This window comes from Mugil cephalus, chromosome 4, assembly GCF_022458985.1.
Source record: "Mugil cephalus isolate CIBA_MC_2020 chromosome 4, CIBA_Mcephalus_1.1, whole genome shotgun sequence".
In the NCBI taxonomy this organism is placed as follows: domain Eukaryota; kingdom Metazoa; phylum Chordata; class Actinopteri; order Mugiliformes; family Mugilidae; genus Mugil; species Mugil cephalus.
This window is the reverse complement of record NC_061773.1, coordinates 29,746,203-29,764,702: the sequence shown is the minus strand read 5'-3', so window position 1 is coordinate 29,764,702 and position 18,500 is coordinate 29,746,203. Positions and strand designations below refer to the sequence as shown.

Genomic DNA, 18,500 nt, shown 5'->3' with positions numbered 1-18,500 from the left:
CTCAGTATCCTAACTCCTGCAGTTAAAGAATAATAGTAAGCAATGCTAACTAATATCAAGAAGTAGGAAAGGTAGATTATATATGGGCCATGCTAACTTGTCTTGCTGGTAACAGTATTACTTGGTAAAATTATATTCCAAAAATATTTCTTTGCCTAACATCTAGATGGCAGTATAGAAACATATGATAAAAATATTCAAAGGCCAACTTCTTCTTCATCTGTCTCCTGCATCTCCCACAATGCTTACTGTGTATGACATATGCTGCAATGGACGAGCTCTGTGTGGACTTCCCTGGAGTTCAGCTCTCGAGCTTCTTGTGGGGTATAAATTATCTGGACAAACCAAACTTTATTCTTGTTCTTGCTCACCTTGAGAACAAGGAGAAATTCTTCTCACAGAGTATGTAACCATCTTAAAGGCTCTATCTCCTGCTCTACTTTAGAAACTGTAGGAACCATGAATAAGAGTGAACCTTGAAACAAAAGCGATATATTGGAGCAATGAGTCGATTGAGGTCAGCCTCATGGTCACATCTGGATCATCTGGCAGCTTTTCATTTCTGAAGAGACTTTACATCAAGACTTGCAACTGGTAAGTCTACCTAAAAAAGAATAACTCACACAAAAACATTTGAAGATGTATATTGCACATATTTTTATATTGTTATATTGTACATATATTTGATTCAACGCAGAGCATTTCTACATTTATTTGCTCAATAAACTAATTCAATAGGAAACATTTTAAATACATAAAAAACAAGAACACAGCATTAGAATGATGAAATGGCAGGAAGGCAGGTGGTTTTTAAGTTTACTGACTTTTCATCATTAGCATCCTGATGTGACATAAAAGTGTATCGTTGCACACAACAGATGTAGAAGAAAAATTTTTTTACTTTATTATAACAACGTATTTCCCCTCACAGTTTCATCAGATTCATACAGACCAGCTCAACAGGTGACTTATATAAGGTGAGATTGCAATCAACCAAATACACAGCAGCTGTTATTGGATCTTTAGAGCTGATCACAGTGGACAAATACAAAGGGTTTACACCATATCAATATATATCAAAGGGCTCAAACAATTACAAAATTTGTAATTGTTTTTGTGCAGCAAAACTTTTTTTCTCACATTTAGCATTAGAATTAGAAACCTTTATTTGTGCCACAATGGGAAATTGCAGTTTGCAACAGCATACATGGGGCAGAAAAATAACAGGAATAAAGAGTGGACTGTATAAAAGATAAATAATTAAATAAAAATAGAATAAACAATATACGATTATTTGCATATATACAAAAAGTATTGAAATGGACAGATAATTTTTTTATGCTTTTTCCTGACGCCAACTGCACCAAGAATATTCATTAATACACAGGACGCGATGTTACAATTCCTTGTGCCACGATCTAAGGCACAACTTCTTACTGTAAGTAATAGAGATGATGGGAATGCGACTACATTCGAACCAGACGTCTCTTCCTTCTGCCTATGTCAGAAACGAGATACAATTAGCCTAGCCACAGAAATAAAACACCAGCTAATTAGCCTAGCCACCAGCAGTAGGTAAGAAATGATGGGAATGTGACCACACTCGACCAGGCATCTCTTCCTTCTGCCTATGTCAAAATAGCTCTATCGCACACCAGCTAATTAGCCTAACTGCCAGCAGTAGGTAAGAAATGATGGGACATGCAACTATGCTTCAAACAATCTTCCTCCCCTCTGCCAAGTTACACACAAGAAAACAAGTTTCGTTAAGTTCGGCCCACAACACCTCAAGAAGGCTTAACAGGGAGCTCCAGCGTCCCAGTGTCACCACCCTCAATGCAGCCACCACGCCACCATGTGCCTTTCAACCGAAAGATAAGATTAATCTAACTACAACTGCTACCTAATGTTAGCACATAGCTAGCCTTACCTATAGCATGCTCCCCAGCTAGCGTGCTTCCTCCGTAGCCACAATCACTTACTCGCTCGCTCCGCTGCCAGGGACATATTCTGTACAGCAACCTTATGTTCTTTTCCATGAATGCCCAACTCACACAGGAGAGCAATGGCAGATTCCGCTACAAATCCACGGCAGCCGAACTCCAGTGGGCGCACACGGGCACTCCAGCCTCGCTGCTCCGCTTCCGATGCCAACTCCACATATCTATCTCTCTTGCGCTCATTCGTCTCTTCAACTCTGTCTTCCCACAGGACAGTTAATTCCACAAAATACACTATCCTTTCTTTCTCAGACCACAACAGCACTTCCGGCCCTTTAAAGGTCACGACTATCTGTTGTGGAACGCTCAGGGCTCCATCTAGGTCGGTCCTCAGCTCCCAGGCTCCGCCCACACTTAGCTGCCCCGTATTATGCCTGCGCCTTCCTGATCTGGCCTTAAGTCCCTCCTGAACAAACATAATATGCTTATTCTTCCTTTCCGCAGCTGAATCTGTTTTTCCTCAATTGCAGCTGCCAAGCATTTCAGAACCTGGTTGTGGTGCCAGGTGTATCTACCTTGGGAGAGACTAACTCTGCAACCTGACAAAATGTAGCTGAGCGTACATGCACAAGAACAAAGTGGGCAGGCAGCATCCTCCCCTGACCACTGGTGTAGGTTCTAGGGAGATGGCAGCACGTCATAAACTGCCCCTATCATAAATCTAATCCTACTAGCCTCCATGCTCCACAGCTCTCTCCACCACACCTTCCTTTTCTCTACACTCTCCCAGTTCACCCACTGTCCTTGCTTAGCCTGCACTGCCTTCGTGCATCTCGTTGCTTCCTCTTGTCTATTTATTTTCTCCACTACCATCTTCCTCTTCTGTTACTGATGCCTTACTCCACAGAGGTTTCCCTGCACAAAGTCCCAGGCCTCCATGTCCTTGCTGCACATGCCACATGATATCCCTGAGCCTGAGGGCAGCCTGCGCCTCCTGAACCGTGTCTCTCGGGTTCCAATTCTTCCCTGTTTTAACCGTGGGGGCTGTCCACCTGACTACTGGATCTTTTCACTGAGTAAGAGTAATCTCCAGTCTAGCCTTAGCACACTTAAACCCCTCTGTTAGACTAGTTACTGGGAGCTCCAGTATGACTTTCCCATACAAGGCTGTGATGCTTAAGCAGCATGGGACACCAAGCCATCTCGTAATTAATGAGTTAATCGTCCTTTCAAGCTTCTCAACCTTTGTCAGAGTGACCTCATACACTGTCAGTGGCCACATTAGTCGGGGCAATAACCCAAATTGCGAGCACCATAATCTCATCTTTCCTGGGAGCCCTGACTGGTCTATGCTTGAAATGCCTTGGATCAAATCTTGTCTCAATCCCTCAAACTGTGCTACATCGCCGAGACTTGCGTCATACCACCTTCCCAGACTCTTCACTGGCTTCTCTATCACTGTGGGAATCACCTCCTCATTTATAACAAATTTCTTATCTACTACCTTTCCTTTAACAACTGAGATACTCCTAGACTTACTCGGCTTCACCTTCATCCTAGCCCACTGCAAGTTGCTGTTTAACTTATCCAGCAGTTTGCTAGTACATGGAGCAGTAGACGTCATAGTCATCACGTCATCCATGTATGCCCTACTTGGGGGAAAGATCTGAGCTGTGCAGGGCACTCCAACTTTTTAAACATAATCATCCTGTTTACCTCTAACTGCTCTGATTCACTGTCACAGAGACCTTCACTGGTAAAATCTTTACTGGGAGTTTATCCCGTTTAAATATGTATGGAAACATCATCTCAGTGAAAGAGTGTGTGAAGGTGTGTATGTGTGTGTTAGTATCAAGATCAAAGAAGGACAGATTTCCTCTGTTCCAGTCCAGATTCACTCTGATCCTCTGGAGCTTCTTCTTCATTGGGAGAACAGTGGAAGGATTTGGTGGTGACCATGTTGAGTATTTACCTCCACTGAACAGTATTCCCCACAATCCAGATTGTATGCGTCTTTTCCTCTGGACAGACTCTGCTAAAACACCCAGTATCCAGAATGTGTTATCTCCAACCTCAACATCCCAGCTGTGAGTCCCTGAGTTAAAGCCCTCAGAGCCCAGGACAGACCAGTGAGAATCAAATCTCTCTGGATTATCAGGAAGTTGTTGTTTATTTCCTCCTCTCACACTGGTCAGATCTTCAGACAGGATAAGTGTTGTTCCAGCAGTGTTTGGATCCAGAATGACAGGAGTGTAGGAGACCAGGTCCTTCATGTTGTTCCAGATGTTGAAGGCCAGGTTGCCCAGATGTTTGGCCTGGTCTATCAGAGCTCCTGAGGGCAGCTGTGGATCATCCAGCAGGGGGCAGCGCTGGACTCTTTCCACTGCAGCCTTGTAGTTGTTGAGGAATGAGACGTCTTCAGCTCTCAGCTCCTCCTCTGTGGCTCTGACTGTGTCTGAAAGAGCTGCTATCTCTCTGCTCAGAGCCTCCATCTTCTCCTTCATCATCTGACTCTTCTGCTCCTCTTCCTCCCTCAGTTCAGCCATCCTGGCCTCCTCTTCCTCTGCTAGAAACTGGTGAAGCTTCTTGAACTGCTCCTTAATCTGCCTCTCTGTGTCTCGGGCCTGGACCTTGATGTGTTTTTCTGTTTGAACAAACTTCATTTTAACTTCTTCATAAACCTTTAACTTCTTCTTTAAGGGCTCCAGAGTTTCCTGAAGGTTCTTCTTGCACTGTGGTGCAGCTTCATCGATGGGTCTGAATCTGTGGTTGGAGTGTTTTTCTGAATCTCTGCAGACGAGACACACTGGCTGCTGATGGTCCAGACAGAAGAGTCTGAGTTTCTCAGAGTGCAGATTGCAGAGAGCCTCTGGAGATCTCTGATCTCTCTCCTGTAAGAAGGACTCACACAAGTTCCTCAACACCAGACTAACAGGTGGATCATCTCTTGAAGATCTTCTCTTACAAACTGGACACTGGTGTAATGGTTTGTCTCTCCACCAGTTCTTCAGACAGACTTTACAGAAGCTGTGGCTACATGACAGAACAACAGGATCACTGAAGACCTCCTGACAGACTGGACAGCAGAGATCCTCCTCTGATCTGGAAGCCATTTAGTCTCTGAGTGAAGCTGGAACACAGCAGACACAAAGTCCAGTCAGTCATGGTTTCACTGCAGAGCTTCTCAGTCTGAATGTCTTTTCTGGCAAAGAAATATACTTCAGAGCTGGTGTATTTTATTGTTGTGTTGTGTGCTATGCCAGCTGTCACTACAGGAGGATGACATGAGTTTTTTTTTTTTCCATTTCTTGTACTCTGTGGAGAAGTAGTAAATAAAAATAGAACATTTATATCCTTGAGAAAATTCACAACTTCTACAAATTCCTGCTTCTGGTTTGACTCTGTCAGCAACAGGAACAGAGAATCCAAATGCCAACATAGGACCCTTTCACATCTCTTTGTTGTTTCCCCATTTGTATATTCTTCTTAGATTGTCTACGGTGATTTAACAGCTGGCAGCATTCACATAATAACTGTAATAATACTTGTCAATATACAATTTTAAATCACATAGTTAAGCATACCACTTCCTTGTTTACATGACACACCAGACAGCAAAGAAAGCAGGAAGGGACTTTCGTTCATTCCGCCATTTTTTTTAGTTTCACTTTGAGTGTTTGAATATTTTTTAGTCAGAAACTTGTTTATGTGATGTATTTCAGTACTCTATTATTGTGGTATTCTTTCCTGTAATTGTCCTCCCCCAGTTTAAGTTCCAGCTGTGTAATAAAGATAAAAACCTTACCGTCGTCGTGTCCCTGAGTCTCTGAGCCGAAGAGAACTGAATGCCAACGAACTGTTTTCTGGTTTGTTTTAGTTTAAAGTTTGGGGCGGAGCTTGGCCAGAGGTCCAGTGTGTCTCATTCTAAATGAACAGATCAGAAGAGACTCTGTTCGCTTAAAACTAGTGGTGCAACGGATCATCATTGATCCGTGATCCGTTCGGATCAATAGCTTCGGTTCGGCACACACGTGATCCGCGGATTGATTTATGAAAGAAAAAAAAAGTTGTGCGCATGTTCAGTCCACACACAGCGTGGTTAATAGCGAGTGGAGGAACGGAGGAGCTTGAACGCCCCGCGTCATTTAAATCCTCTGTATGGGAGCGTTTTGGCTTCCCTGTCGAACATAATGTTGAAGTAAAGAGGTTAGTGGATAAAACCACTAGGCACTGTAGGCACTGTGGCACTAGAAAGCCATATGAAAGTGGAAACACATCAAGCATGGCCACGCATTTAAAGCGACATCACTCCCGAGTTTTACTGACAGGAGTGAAAACGAAGGGTACTCAACAACCGCTTATCACCGCGGCATTTAAGCAGCCCATTACTGCACAGTCCAACCGGGCTAAAGCCATCACAAATGCTGTCGGTGTGTTTATAGGTGCAGACATGAGGCCATATATTCGGTTGTGCAAAACGAGGGCTTTAAACACGTGCTGAAAGTGCTTGAGACATATTATGACATTACTACAGAATTTTCTAACAGTGTGTTACTTATTGATTCATTTGTTGTGGGATTGTATTAACACATTCGGTTCAGTGTTATTTTATTTATATCTTGAACAAACCCTGGTAAATCTTAATACTTTTCCCATTTTCCTTTCAGCCTCAGGCTTTACCTGCAGCCTCCTTTTCAACTCGGGTTACAGGTAACTGCAGTACTCTTGAGCCAGTTTATTTATTTTAGAACTCTTGACCTTTCCCATGTAATCACACTCTTGTCCATGAGACAACATTTCTCAGATACAAAATCTGACTTTTAAGTTTAAATGAGGTTTCTTGCAAAAATACCAATATTCTATGACTATGATGTTTTGGTCATAGTTTAGTCATATACAACATATTACTTCATAGATTTCCTAGAAGTGAATATGATTGTAGGAACTCTCCATGTTGACAGCAGATCTGAATATTTTCTCCTTTTATTACCTGAAATGCTGGATTCAGTTCCTAACTAATTCATATCAGAAACATGCTTTTATTTGGAGTTGTTGGCATGATGGAGTCAGTTAAAAGACTAAGGAGGAGGAGGAAAAGGCGCGTGGTTAGCACTGCTGCCTCCGAGCGAGAAGGCCCAGCTCAGGCTTTTCTGGGTAGAGTCTGCATGTTCTGTTTGCATGTTTTGCATGTTCTCGTTAGGCCAATTGGTGACCCTTAATTGACCCTAGGTGTGAGTGTGAGTGTGAATGGTTATTTGTCTCTGTGTTAGCCCTATGATAGGCTGGCGACCTGTCCAGGGTGTTCACCACCTCTCAACCGATGACAGCTGGGATAGGCTCCAGCAACCCCTGCAACCCTAGTCTTTCCCTACTCTTTTTTGAAGAGTATTTGGATGCAGACCATAATGAATTACAGTAACCCAGCCTGGAAGACACAAATGCATCAACTAGTTTATGGCATCAACCTGAGACAGGATGAAAGGCAGTCCTGGTCACTTTCTTAATGTGAGAATTAAAGGACATATCCTGGTCAAATATATTAATAAGGTTTCTCAGAGTAGTAGTGGAGGCCAAGGTAATGACATCCAAAGAAACTAAGTGATTAGATAATTAATCTCTGACATTCCAGCTGTTTACTTTCATCTGATTTCATGGATAAATATAGCTCGGTGTCATCTGCATATAGACGGAGGTTCATGTCATGTTTCCTAAGGCTATTGTCTAAAGGAAGAATGTTTAATGTCAAGAGTATTGGTCCCAGCACAGAACCCTGACAAACTCTGTAACTTACTCAAAAACTAGAATCTGTTTGACAGATACAGTTCAAACCAGTTCAATGCACTTCCTTTAATCTTGATCACACTTTGATTAATCTGTAGTAAAATATTGTGTTTGATAGAGTCAATTGTATGACTAAGTCCTAACGGGACAAGGACAGAGACAAGTAAATTGTCTGAAGCCATGAGGAGTTTTGAAGAAAAGTCCTCTATTTGAGATTCTTCGTATGTAAAACTGCAGAAGCGTTGTCAGAAAAATGTCATGACAAAAACGGACCCATAAACTCGGTCAGTTCATTTGAAAGAGAAAAAGTTTAGAAACATCAGGAGTCATCATTGAATCAACCATCACATTTAGAAATGAATGAAATCACAAGAGTTGAACAAGAACCCAAAAGTGTATCTGATTGAAATTAAGGCATCTATCATCTATGATGACATCCTCTGATCTCCGGCTGTATGTATACATGTTCATGGCTGCAGCATGTTTCATGTTTATTAACTTCACCAGGAAATGAACACAAGCATGTAGTGGGTTTGTCTTTCTGCTGTTTATGAGACATATGGCTCAGAGACTGAAACAACATGAACATCAGCGACCTGTTCATATATATGAACAATATTTACAGTCTAAGTGATTAGATAATGAATCTCTGAGATGCTTAGAGCCAACTACAATGACTTCTGTTTACTCCGAGTGTAAGAGGAGGACGTTCCAGGTCATCCTTGATGTCTTAAAGGCTGGGAGTTTAACCAGCTGAATCGTTTCAGCTGGTTAAACCATTAAAAAAATCAACTCATCTGACTGAAACTGAATAAAAAACACTGGAAAAGCAAGATTATTGAAGATATATTTGATTAAAGGCAGAACATTTTTACACAACTCTGCTGAATAAACTCATTTTTAAGAAACACTGAAGTAAAAAAAAATGGAACTTTAAAATAAAAAACATCATAAACAGGATACTTCTGTTTATCTCTAACTGGTCTGATTCACTGGTAATATCTTAACTGGGAGTTCATCTTCAGTATCAATATATGGAAATATCCTCTCAGTGAAAGTGTGTGTGAAGGTGTGTATGTGTGTGTTAGTATCAAGATCAGAGAAGGACAGATTTCCTCTGTTCCAGTCCAGATTCACTCTGATCCTCTGGAACTTATTTACTGGGAGATCAGTGTGAGGATCTGGAGGTGAACATGTCATATATTTACCTCCATTGAGCCTTATTCCCCACAACCCAGATCCTATAGTTCCCTTCCTCTGGACAGACTCTGCTAAAACACCCAGTAACCACCATCTGTTATCTCCAACCTCAACATCCCAGCTGTAATTCCCTGAGTTAAAGCCCTCAGAGCCCAGGACAGACCACAAATAATCAATCCTCTCTGGATTATCAGGAAGTTGTTGTTTATCTCCTCCTCTCACACTGGTCAGATCTTCAGACAGGATCAGTGTTGGATTAGCAGTGTTTGGATCCAGAATGACAGGAGTGTAGGAGACCAGGTCCTTCATGTTGTTCCAGATGTTGAAGGCCAGGTTGCCCAGATGTTTGGCCTGGTCTATCAGAGCTCCTGAGGGCAGCTGTGGATCATCCAGCAGGGGGCAGCGCTGGACTCTTTCCACTGCAGCCTTGTAGTTGTTGAGGAATGAGACGTCTTCAGCTCTCAGCTCCTCCTCTGTGGCTCTGACTGTGTCTGAAAGAGCTGCTATCTCTCTGCTCAGAGCCTCCATCTTCTCCTTCATCATCTGACTCTTCTGCTCCTCTTCCTCCCTCAGTGCAGCCATCCTGGCCTCCTCTTCCTCTGCTAGAAACTGGTGAAGCTTCTTGAACTGCTCCTTAATCTGCCTCTCTGTGTGTCGGGCCTGGACCTTGATGTGTTTCTCTGTTTCATCACACTTCACTTTAACTTCTTCATAAACCTTTAACTTCTCCTTTAAGGGCTCCAGAGTTTCCTGAAGGTTCTTCTTTTGCTGTTGTGCAGCTTCATCGATGGGACTGAATCTGTGGTTGGAGTGTTTTCTTGAATCTCTGCAGACGAGACACACTGGCTGCTGATGGTCCAGACAGAAGAGTCTGAGTTTCTCAGAGTGCAGACTGCAGAGAGCCTCTGGAGATCTCTGATCTCTCTCCTGTAAGAAGGACTCACACAGGTTCTTCAAGGCCAAGTTTGAAGGTGGATCATCTCTTGAAGATCTTCTCTTACAAACTGGACACTCGTGTAATGGATTCTGTCTCCACCAGTTCTTCAGACAGACTTTACAGAAGCTGTGGCTACATGACAGAAGAACAGGATCTCTGAAGACCTCCTGACAGACCGGACAGCAGAGATCCTCCTCTGATCTGGAAGCCATTTAGTCTCTGAGTGAAGCTGGAACACAGCAGACACAAAGTCCAGTCAATCAACGTTTAGTCGGAGGAAAAGTAGTAAATGAAAATATAACATTTATATTTTCGGGACGATTACTACAAGTCCTTGCTATGGGTTGACTCTGTCAGCAACATGCACAAAGTCCACATGTGAATCAAGGACCCATTCACATCTAAGAATTTGTCTCAACATAGCAACTGTCATCAGATCTCAATTCAGCTCTATTTTCAAATGAACATCTTTTGAAATGGATTTGTGTACTGTCTAGAATTTATAATTTTAATCTTTATTTTTAGTTAATTCATTATTTCACTTGGGTTGTTAAATTGGTTTTATAATAATAATAATATACTATGAATAATATTTAGTATTTTGTTCAATTCACAAGAAATTATAAACAGGAGCATGCTGTTGTTTGGAGGTGTTGGCATTCATGTTGCACATGTCCTTTCATTTGATTTAACAGTTGGCACATATAATATATTATATTATAATATATTCACATAATAACTTCAGTAATACTGGTGAAAATACAGTTTTACATACGTAAGCATACCACTGCCTTGTTTTCATGACACACCAAACAGAAAAGAAAGCAGGAAGGTACTTTTCTTCATATCACTAGTTTGTTTACTTTCACTATGAGTATTTTATTATTATATTTAAAGTATGTCAGTACTGTAGTATAGTTGCATTCCTTAATATAACTGTCCCCCCCCCCCCAGTTTAATGCTCTGCTGTGTGATGAAGGTGAATTTACCATACATTTGTCCTTGTCCTCTGAAGTGAAGTCAACTGAAAAGTGTTAGATCCCAGGAAATCAGAGAATCAGCATCTCTGTTAAGATGGGGTATCCCAACCGAATTCAATTATAGCACTACTCAAGCTGAGGACGGAGAAACTCGCCTGTCTTCCATCCACTCTCATGTCTGCCCCGCTTCCTCTTACCCCGGCACCACCAGTTAGGGCGTCTTCTTGTAGCTGGTTCTGGAGTAGAGTCCCGTCATCTGTGCACTTTCCAGGATAACAATGAAAAGGCTAGGCTGAAAGCCCTATGGACATTAAATAGATTTAAGGGGACTCAAATGACTCGTGTGACCCAAAAAAGCTAGATGTCGGAGCTCCCATATAAACTAATTAAGCAATACTTGGATATTAGATCATTTTCTGTAACTTTCCACCGAAAATGTCTTGTCATGTCCTTACATGCTGTAAAGCATGTAGGTCCAAGTTTAGTTCCGCATTTGCTCTGCTCCTCAACCACATGTTTCCTGTTTCTCTCACATTGCCCCTGATTTCTTAATCACAAGTTACATTACTTCAACGTTCATTTCACATTCACTGTGTAAACCTTATCTCTAGTTAACACAAGTCCTGACTCCGCACACAGTGCCTCTGTTTCAGGGAACTGGTCAACCAAGGTCGCAATTCACTTAACAACAGGAATGAACGGTTTTCTGGTTTTTCTCAGTTTAAATAAAGCTTGGGGGTTGATGGTTTAAGTTGATGGTTTAAATGCACTGATTGTTGAAGTTAACTCAGATCTATTGAAGTTAATTAGTCCAAATATATACTGAGTCCTACAGATGTTTCTAATACCATGGTACTTATGTATACATCTGTTGTGGGATAGCATTAACACATTCAGTTCACTTCAATTTTATCTTTATCTTGAACAAACTCTGACAAATCTGAACACTTTTCCCTTCTTTTCAGCCTCAGACTTTATCTGTAGCATCCCTTTCAACTTGGGTTACGGATAACTGCAGTATTCTTGAACTAGTTTATTTATTTTTAGATCACTTGACCTTACCTACGTAGTCTCACCCCTGTCCATGACACGATATTTCTCAGAAAGATACAAACTCAAGTTTAAGTGAGGTTTCTCGCAAAAATACCAATAATCTATGACTGAAAGATTCTGTCATTGTCTGGCCATATACAAATTATTGCTTCACCGATTTCCTATAAGTGATTATGATTTCAGGAATTCTCCATGATGACAACAAATCTGAACATTTTCCATTTTTTTATCCCCCTTTTTATTCTCTGAAATGCTGGATTCAGTTCACAGTTCATTTAAAACAGAAACGCACTGTTGTTTAGAGTTGTCGGCATGATGGAATTCAGCCATTAAGGGTCTAAAGAAGAGGATTTTAAATCCTCTTCTGGATTCATGGAACCAATGTGGAGAAGTAATATTATCTCTCTTGTTAATTGCTATCTATGCTCTTGCTGTGGTATTTTAAAACAATTGGAAGTTTTTTAAAGACTATTCTGGATGCACACCATAATGAATTAAAGTAACCCAGCCTGGAACACACAAATGCATCAACTCGTTTATGGCATCAAACTGAGACAGGACGAAAGACAGTCCTGGTCACTTTCTTTATGTGAGAATTAAAGGACATATCCTAATCAAATATAGTACCTAGGTTTCTCAGAGTAGAACTAGAGGCCAAGTGGCCAAACTTAACCCTAATGACTTCCAAATAAACTAAGTGATTAGGTAATGAATCTCTGAGATGTGTAGGGCCAAATACAATTAGTTTTGTTGAGTCTTAGCTTAAGAGACGGATGTTCCATGTCATCCTTTACGTCTTTAAGGTTTGGAGTTTAGTTAGTTAGCTTCATCTAGTTTCATAGATAAATATAGCTGGATGTCATTTGCACAGAGATGGAGGTTTATGTCATTTTTTCTAATAATAATGCCTAAACCAGTGTTTCCCAATCCCGGTCCTCAGGGAACACTGTCCTGCATGTTTTAGATGTTTTCCTCCTTCACCACACCTGATTCAAATGATCAGCTCATCATCAAGCCCTGCAGTGGCTTGATAACAAGCCTCTCATTTGAATCAGGTGTGTTGGAGCAGCCATTTCTTGTACTCTGTGGAGAAGTAGTAAATAAAAATAGAACATTTATATCCTTGAGAAAATTCACAACTTCTACAAATTCCTGCTTCTGGTTTGACTCTGTCAGCAACAGAACAGAGAATCCAAATGCGAACATAGGACCCTTTCACATCTCTTTGTTGTTTCCCCATTTGTATATTCTTCTTAGATTGTCTAAGGTGATTTAACAGCTGGCAGCAATCACATAATAACTGTAATAATACTTGTCAATATACAATTTTAAATCACATAGTTAAGCATACCACTTCCTTGTTTACATGACACACCAGACAGCAAAGAAAGCAGGAAGGGACTTTCGTTCATTCCGCCATTTTTTTTAGTTTCACTTTGAGTGTTTGAATATTTTTTAGTCAGAAACTTGTTTATGTGATGTATTTCAGTACTCTAGTATTGTGGTATTCTTTCCTGTAATTGTCCTCCCCCAGTTTAAGTTCCAGCTGTGTAATAAAGATAAAAACCTTACCGTTGTCGTGTCCCTGAGTCTCTGAGACGAAGAGAACTGAATGCCAACGAACTGTTTTCTGGTTTGTTTTAGTTTAAAGTTTGGGGCGGAGCTTGGCCAGAGGTCCAGTGTGTCTCATTCTAAATGAACAGATCAGAAGAGACTCTGTTCGCTTAAAACTAGTGGTGCAACGGATCATCATTGATCCGTGATCCGTTCGGATCAATAGCTTCGGTTCGGCACACACGTGATCCGCGGATTGATTTATGAAAGAAAAAAAAAGTTGTGTGCATGTTCAGTCCACACACAGCGTGGTTAATAGCGAGTGGAGGAACGGAGGAGCTTGAACGCCCCGCGTCATTTAAATCCTCTGTATGGGAGCGTTTTGGCTTCCCTGTCGAACATAATGTTGAAGAAAAGAGGTTAGTGGATAAAACCATTAGGCACTGTAGGCACTGTGGCACTAGAAAGCCATATGAAAGTGGAAACACATCAAGCATGGCCACGCATTTAAAGCGACATCACTCCCGAGTTTTACTGACAGGAGTGAAAACGAAGGGTACTCAACAACCGCTCATCACCGCGGCATTTAAGCAGCCCCTTACTGCACAGTCCAACCGGGCTAAAGCCATCACAAATGCTGTCGGTGTGTTTATAGGTGCAGACATGAGGCCATATATTCGGTTGTGCAAAATGAGGGCTTTAAACACGTGCTGAAAGTGCATGAGACACGTTATGACATTACTACAGAATTTTCTAACAGTGTGTTACTTATTGATTCATTTGTTGTGGGATTGTATTAACGCATTCGGTTCAGTGTTATTTTATTTATATCTTGAACAAACCCTGGTAAATCTTAATACTTTTCCCATTTTCCTTTCAGCCTCAGGCTTTACCTGCAGCCTCCTTTTCAACTCGGGTTACAGGTAACTGCAGTACTCTTGAGCCAGTTTATTTATTTTAGAACTCTTGACCTTTCCCATGTAATCACACTCTTGTCCATGAGACAACATTTCTCAGATACAAAATCTGACTTTTAAGTTTAAATGAGGTTTCTTGCAAAAATACCAATATTCTATGACTATGATGTTTTGGTCATAGTTTAGTCATATACAACATATTACTTCATAGATTTCCTAGAAGTGAATATGATTGTAGGAACTCTCCATGTTGACAGCAGATCTGAATATTTTCTCCTTTTATTACCTGAAATGCTGGATTCAGTTCCTAACCAATTCATATCAGAAACATGCTTTTATTTGGAGTTGTTGGCATGATGGAGTCAGTTAAAAGACTAAGGAGGAGGAGGAAAAGGCGCGTGGTTAGCACTGCTGCCTCCGAGCGAGAAGGCCCAGCTCAGGCTTTTCTGGGTAGAGTCTGCATGTTCTGTTTGCATGTTTTGCATGTTCTCGTTAGGCCAATTGGTGACCCTTAATTGACCCTAGGTGTGAGTGTGAGTGTGAATGGTTATTTGTCTCTGTGTTAGCCCTATGATAGGCTGGCGACCTGTCCAGGGTGTTCACCACCTCTCAACCGATGACAGCTGGGATAGGCTCCAGAAACCCCTGCAACCCTAGTCTTTCCCTACTCTTTTTTGAAGAGTATTTGGATGCAGACCATAATGAATTACAGTAACCCAGCCTGGAAGACACAAATGCATCAACTAGTTTATGGCATCAACCTGAGACAGGATGAAAGGCAGTCCTGGTCACTTTCTTAATGTGAGAATTAAAGGACATATCCTGGTCAAATATATTAATAAGGTTTCTCAGAGTAGTAGTGGAGGCCAAGGTAATGACATCCAAAGAAACTAAGTGATTAGATAATTAATCTCTGATATTCCAGCTGATTACTTTCATCTAGTTTCATAGATAAATATAGCTCGGTGTCATCTGCATATAGACGGAAGTTCATGTCATGTTTCCTAAGGCTATTGTCTAAAGGAAGAATGTTTAATTTCAAGAGTATTGGTCCCAGCACAGAACCCTGACAAACTCTGTAACTTACTCAAAAACTAGAATCTGTTTGACAGATACAGTTCAAACCAGTTCAATGCACTTCCTTTAATCTTGATCACACTTTGATTAATCTGTAGTAAAATATTGTGTTTGATAGAGTCAATTGTATGACTAAGTCCTAACGGGACAAGGACAGAGACAAGTAAATTGTCTGAAGCCATGAGGAGTTTTGAAGAAAAGTCCTCTATTTGAGATTCTTCGTATGTAAAACTGCAGAAGCGTTGTCAGAAAAATGTCATGACAAAAACGGACCCATAAACTCGGTCAGTTCATTTGAAAGAGAAAAAGTTTAGAAACATCAGGAGTCATCATTGAATCAACCATCACATTTAGAAATGAATGAAATCACAAGAGTTGAACAAGAACCCAAAAGTGTATCTGATTGAAATTAAGGCATCTATCATCTATGATGACATCCTCTGATCTCCGGCTGTATGTATACATGTTCATGGCTGCAGCATGTTTCATGTTTACTAACTTCACCAGGAAATGAACACAAGTATGTAGTGGGTTTGTCTTTCTGCTGTTTATGAGACATATGGCTCAGAGACTGAAACAACATGAACATCAGCGACCTGTTCATATATATGAACAATATTTACAGTCTAAGTGATTAGATAATGAATCTCTGAGATGCTTAGAGCCAACTACAATGACTTCTGTTTACTCCGAGTGTAAGAGGAGGACGTTCCAGGTCATCCTTGATGTCTTAAAGGCTGGGAGTTTAACCAGCTGAATCGTTTCAGCTGGTTAAACCATTAAAAAAATCAACTCATATGACTGAAACTGAATAAAAAACACTGGAAAAGCAAGATTATTGAAGATATATTTGATTAAATGCAGAACATTTTTACACAACTCTGCTGAATAAACTAATTTTTAAGAAACACTGAAATAAAAAAAATGGAACTTTAAAATAAAAAAAACATCATAAACAGGATACTTCTGTTTATCTCTAACTGGTCTGATTCACTGGTAATATCTTAACTGGGAGTTCATCTTCAGTTTCAATATACGGAAATATCCTCTCAGTGAAAGTGTGTGTGAAGGTGTGTATGTGTGTGTTAGTATCAAGATCAGAGAAGGACAGATTTCCTCTGTTCCAGTCCAGATTCACTCTGATCCTTTGGAACTTCTTTACTGGGATATAAGTGTGAGGATCTGGAGGTGAACATGTCATATATTTACCTCCATTGAGCCTTATTCCCCACAATCCAGATGGTATGTCTCCCTTCCTCTGGACAGACTCTGCTAAAACACCCAGTAACCACCATCTGTTATCTCCAACCTCAACATCCCAGCTGTAATTCCCTGAGTTAAAGCCCTCAGAGCCCAGGACAGACCACAAATAATCAATCCTCTCTGGATTATCAGGAAGTTGTTGTTTATCTCCTCCTCTCACACTGGTCAGATCTTCAGACAGGATCAGTGTTGGATTAGCAGTGTTTGGATCCAGAATGACAGGAGTGTAGGAGACCAGGTCCTTCATGTTGTTCCAGATGTTGAAGGCCAGGTTGCCCAGATGTTTGGCCTGGTCTATCAGAGCTCCTGAGGGCAGCTGTGGATCATCCAGCAGGGGGCAGCGCTGGACTCTTTCCACTGCAGCCTTGTAGTTGTTGAGGAATGAGACGTCTTCAGCTCTCAGCTCCTCCTCTGTGGCTCTGACTGTGTCTGAAAGAGCTGCTATCTCTCTGCTCAGAGCCTCCATCTTCTCCTTCATCATCTGACTCTTCTGCTCCTCTTCCTCCCTCAGTGCAGCCATCCTGGCCTCCTCTTCCTCTGCTAGAAACTGGTGAAGCTTCTTGAACTGCTCCTTAATCTGCCTCTCTGTGTGTCGGGCCTGGACCTTGATGTGTTTCTCTGTTTCATCACACTTCACTTTAACTTCTTCATAAACCTTTAACTTCTCCTTTAAGGGCTCCAGAGTTTCCTGAAGGTTCTTCTTGTGCTGTTGTGCAGCTTCATCGATGGGACTGAATCTGTGGTTGGAGTGTTTTTCTGAATCTCTGCAGACGAGACACAGTGGCTGCTGATGGTCCAGACAGAAGAGTCTGAGTTTCTCAGAGTGCAGACTGCAGAGAGCCTCTGGAGATCTCTGATCTCTCTCCTGTAAGAAGGACTCACACAGGTTCCTCAGCACCAAGTTTAAAGGTGGATCATCTCTTGAAGATCTTCTCTTACAAACTGGACACTGGTGTAATGGATTCTGTCTCCACCAGTTCTTCAGACAGACTTTACAGAAGCTGTGGCTACATGACAAAAGAACAGGATCTCTGAAGACCTCCTGACAGACCGGACAGCAGAGATCCTCCTCTGATCTGGAAGCCATTTAGTCTCTGAGTGAAGCTGGAACACAGCAGACACAAAGTCCAGTCAGTCAACGTTTAGTCGGAGGAAAAGTAGTAAATGAAAATATAACATTTATATTTTCGGGACGATTTCTACAAGTCCTTGCTATGGGTTGACTCTGTCAGCAACATGCACAAAGTCCACATGTGAATAAAGGACCCATTCACATCTAAGAATTTGTCTCAACATAGCAACTGTCATCAGATCTCAATTCAGCTCTATTTTCAAAATTCTTTTGTTTTCAAGACACACTAGACAACAAAGAAAGCAGGAACAGACTTTCCTTCATGTCGCCACTTTCTTACTTATTTTCACTTTCACTTTGAGAACTTATTTATTTGATGCATTTCAGTACTCTACTACTGTGGTATTCTTTCCTCTAACTGTCCTCCCTCAGTTTAATCATCACCTTTGCAATGAAAGCAAATCTTACCGTACTTTGATCCTTGTCCTCGTAACTGAATTGAACTGAACAGGAATGAACTATTTTCTGGTTTGTCTCACTTTAAATAAAGTTAGGGGTGGAGCTTTGTCAGGAAATCAGAACGTTTCATTCCAAATGCATAGATCATAACAGTAACATAACACAGTCTGTTAGCTTGATACACATTTGCCATTTTTTTCTGAACCATATTTCATAGCAACAGTAACAATAACCAGATATATTTCAAAATCTGATGAAAAAAAACTG

General features: G+C 41.1%; 3 protein-coding genes across 3 annotated transcripts in view; 1 reads left to right on the top strand and 2 right to left on the bottom strand.

The window, feature by feature from the left end:
* LOC125006460 (nuclear factor 7, ovary-like) overlaps window positions 1–18,500 on the top strand; it is a 1,183,669-nt gene that overhangs the window by 330,393 nt on the left and 834,776 nt on the right. The window lies entirely within an intron of this gene.
* On the bottom strand, window positions 1,680–11,710 carry LOC125006365. Its single transcript, XM_047582323.1, has 3 exons — window positions 10,853–11,710; window positions 8,700–10,087; window positions 1,680–5,053 (listed from the first exon to the last, which is right to left on the bottom strand). Exons 2-3 carry the CDS (start codon window positions 10,068–10,070, stop codon window positions 3,659–3,661), a joined length of 2,766 nt encoding a protein of 921 aa, XP_047438279.1. The 5' UTR covers window positions 10,071–10,087; window positions 10,853–11,710; the 3' UTR covers window positions 1,680–3,658.
* LOC125006472 (nuclear factor 7, ovary-like) lies at window positions 16,270–17,789 on the bottom strand. The gene is made up of 2 exons (XM_047582519.1): window positions 16,634–17,789; window positions 16,270–16,600 (listed from the first exon to the last, which is right to left on the bottom strand). The coding sequence occupies exons 1-2, from the start codon at window positions 17,787–17,789 to the stop codon at window positions 16,416–16,418; spliced, it is 1,341 nt and encodes a 446-aa protein (XP_047438475.1). The 3' UTR covers window positions 16,270–16,415.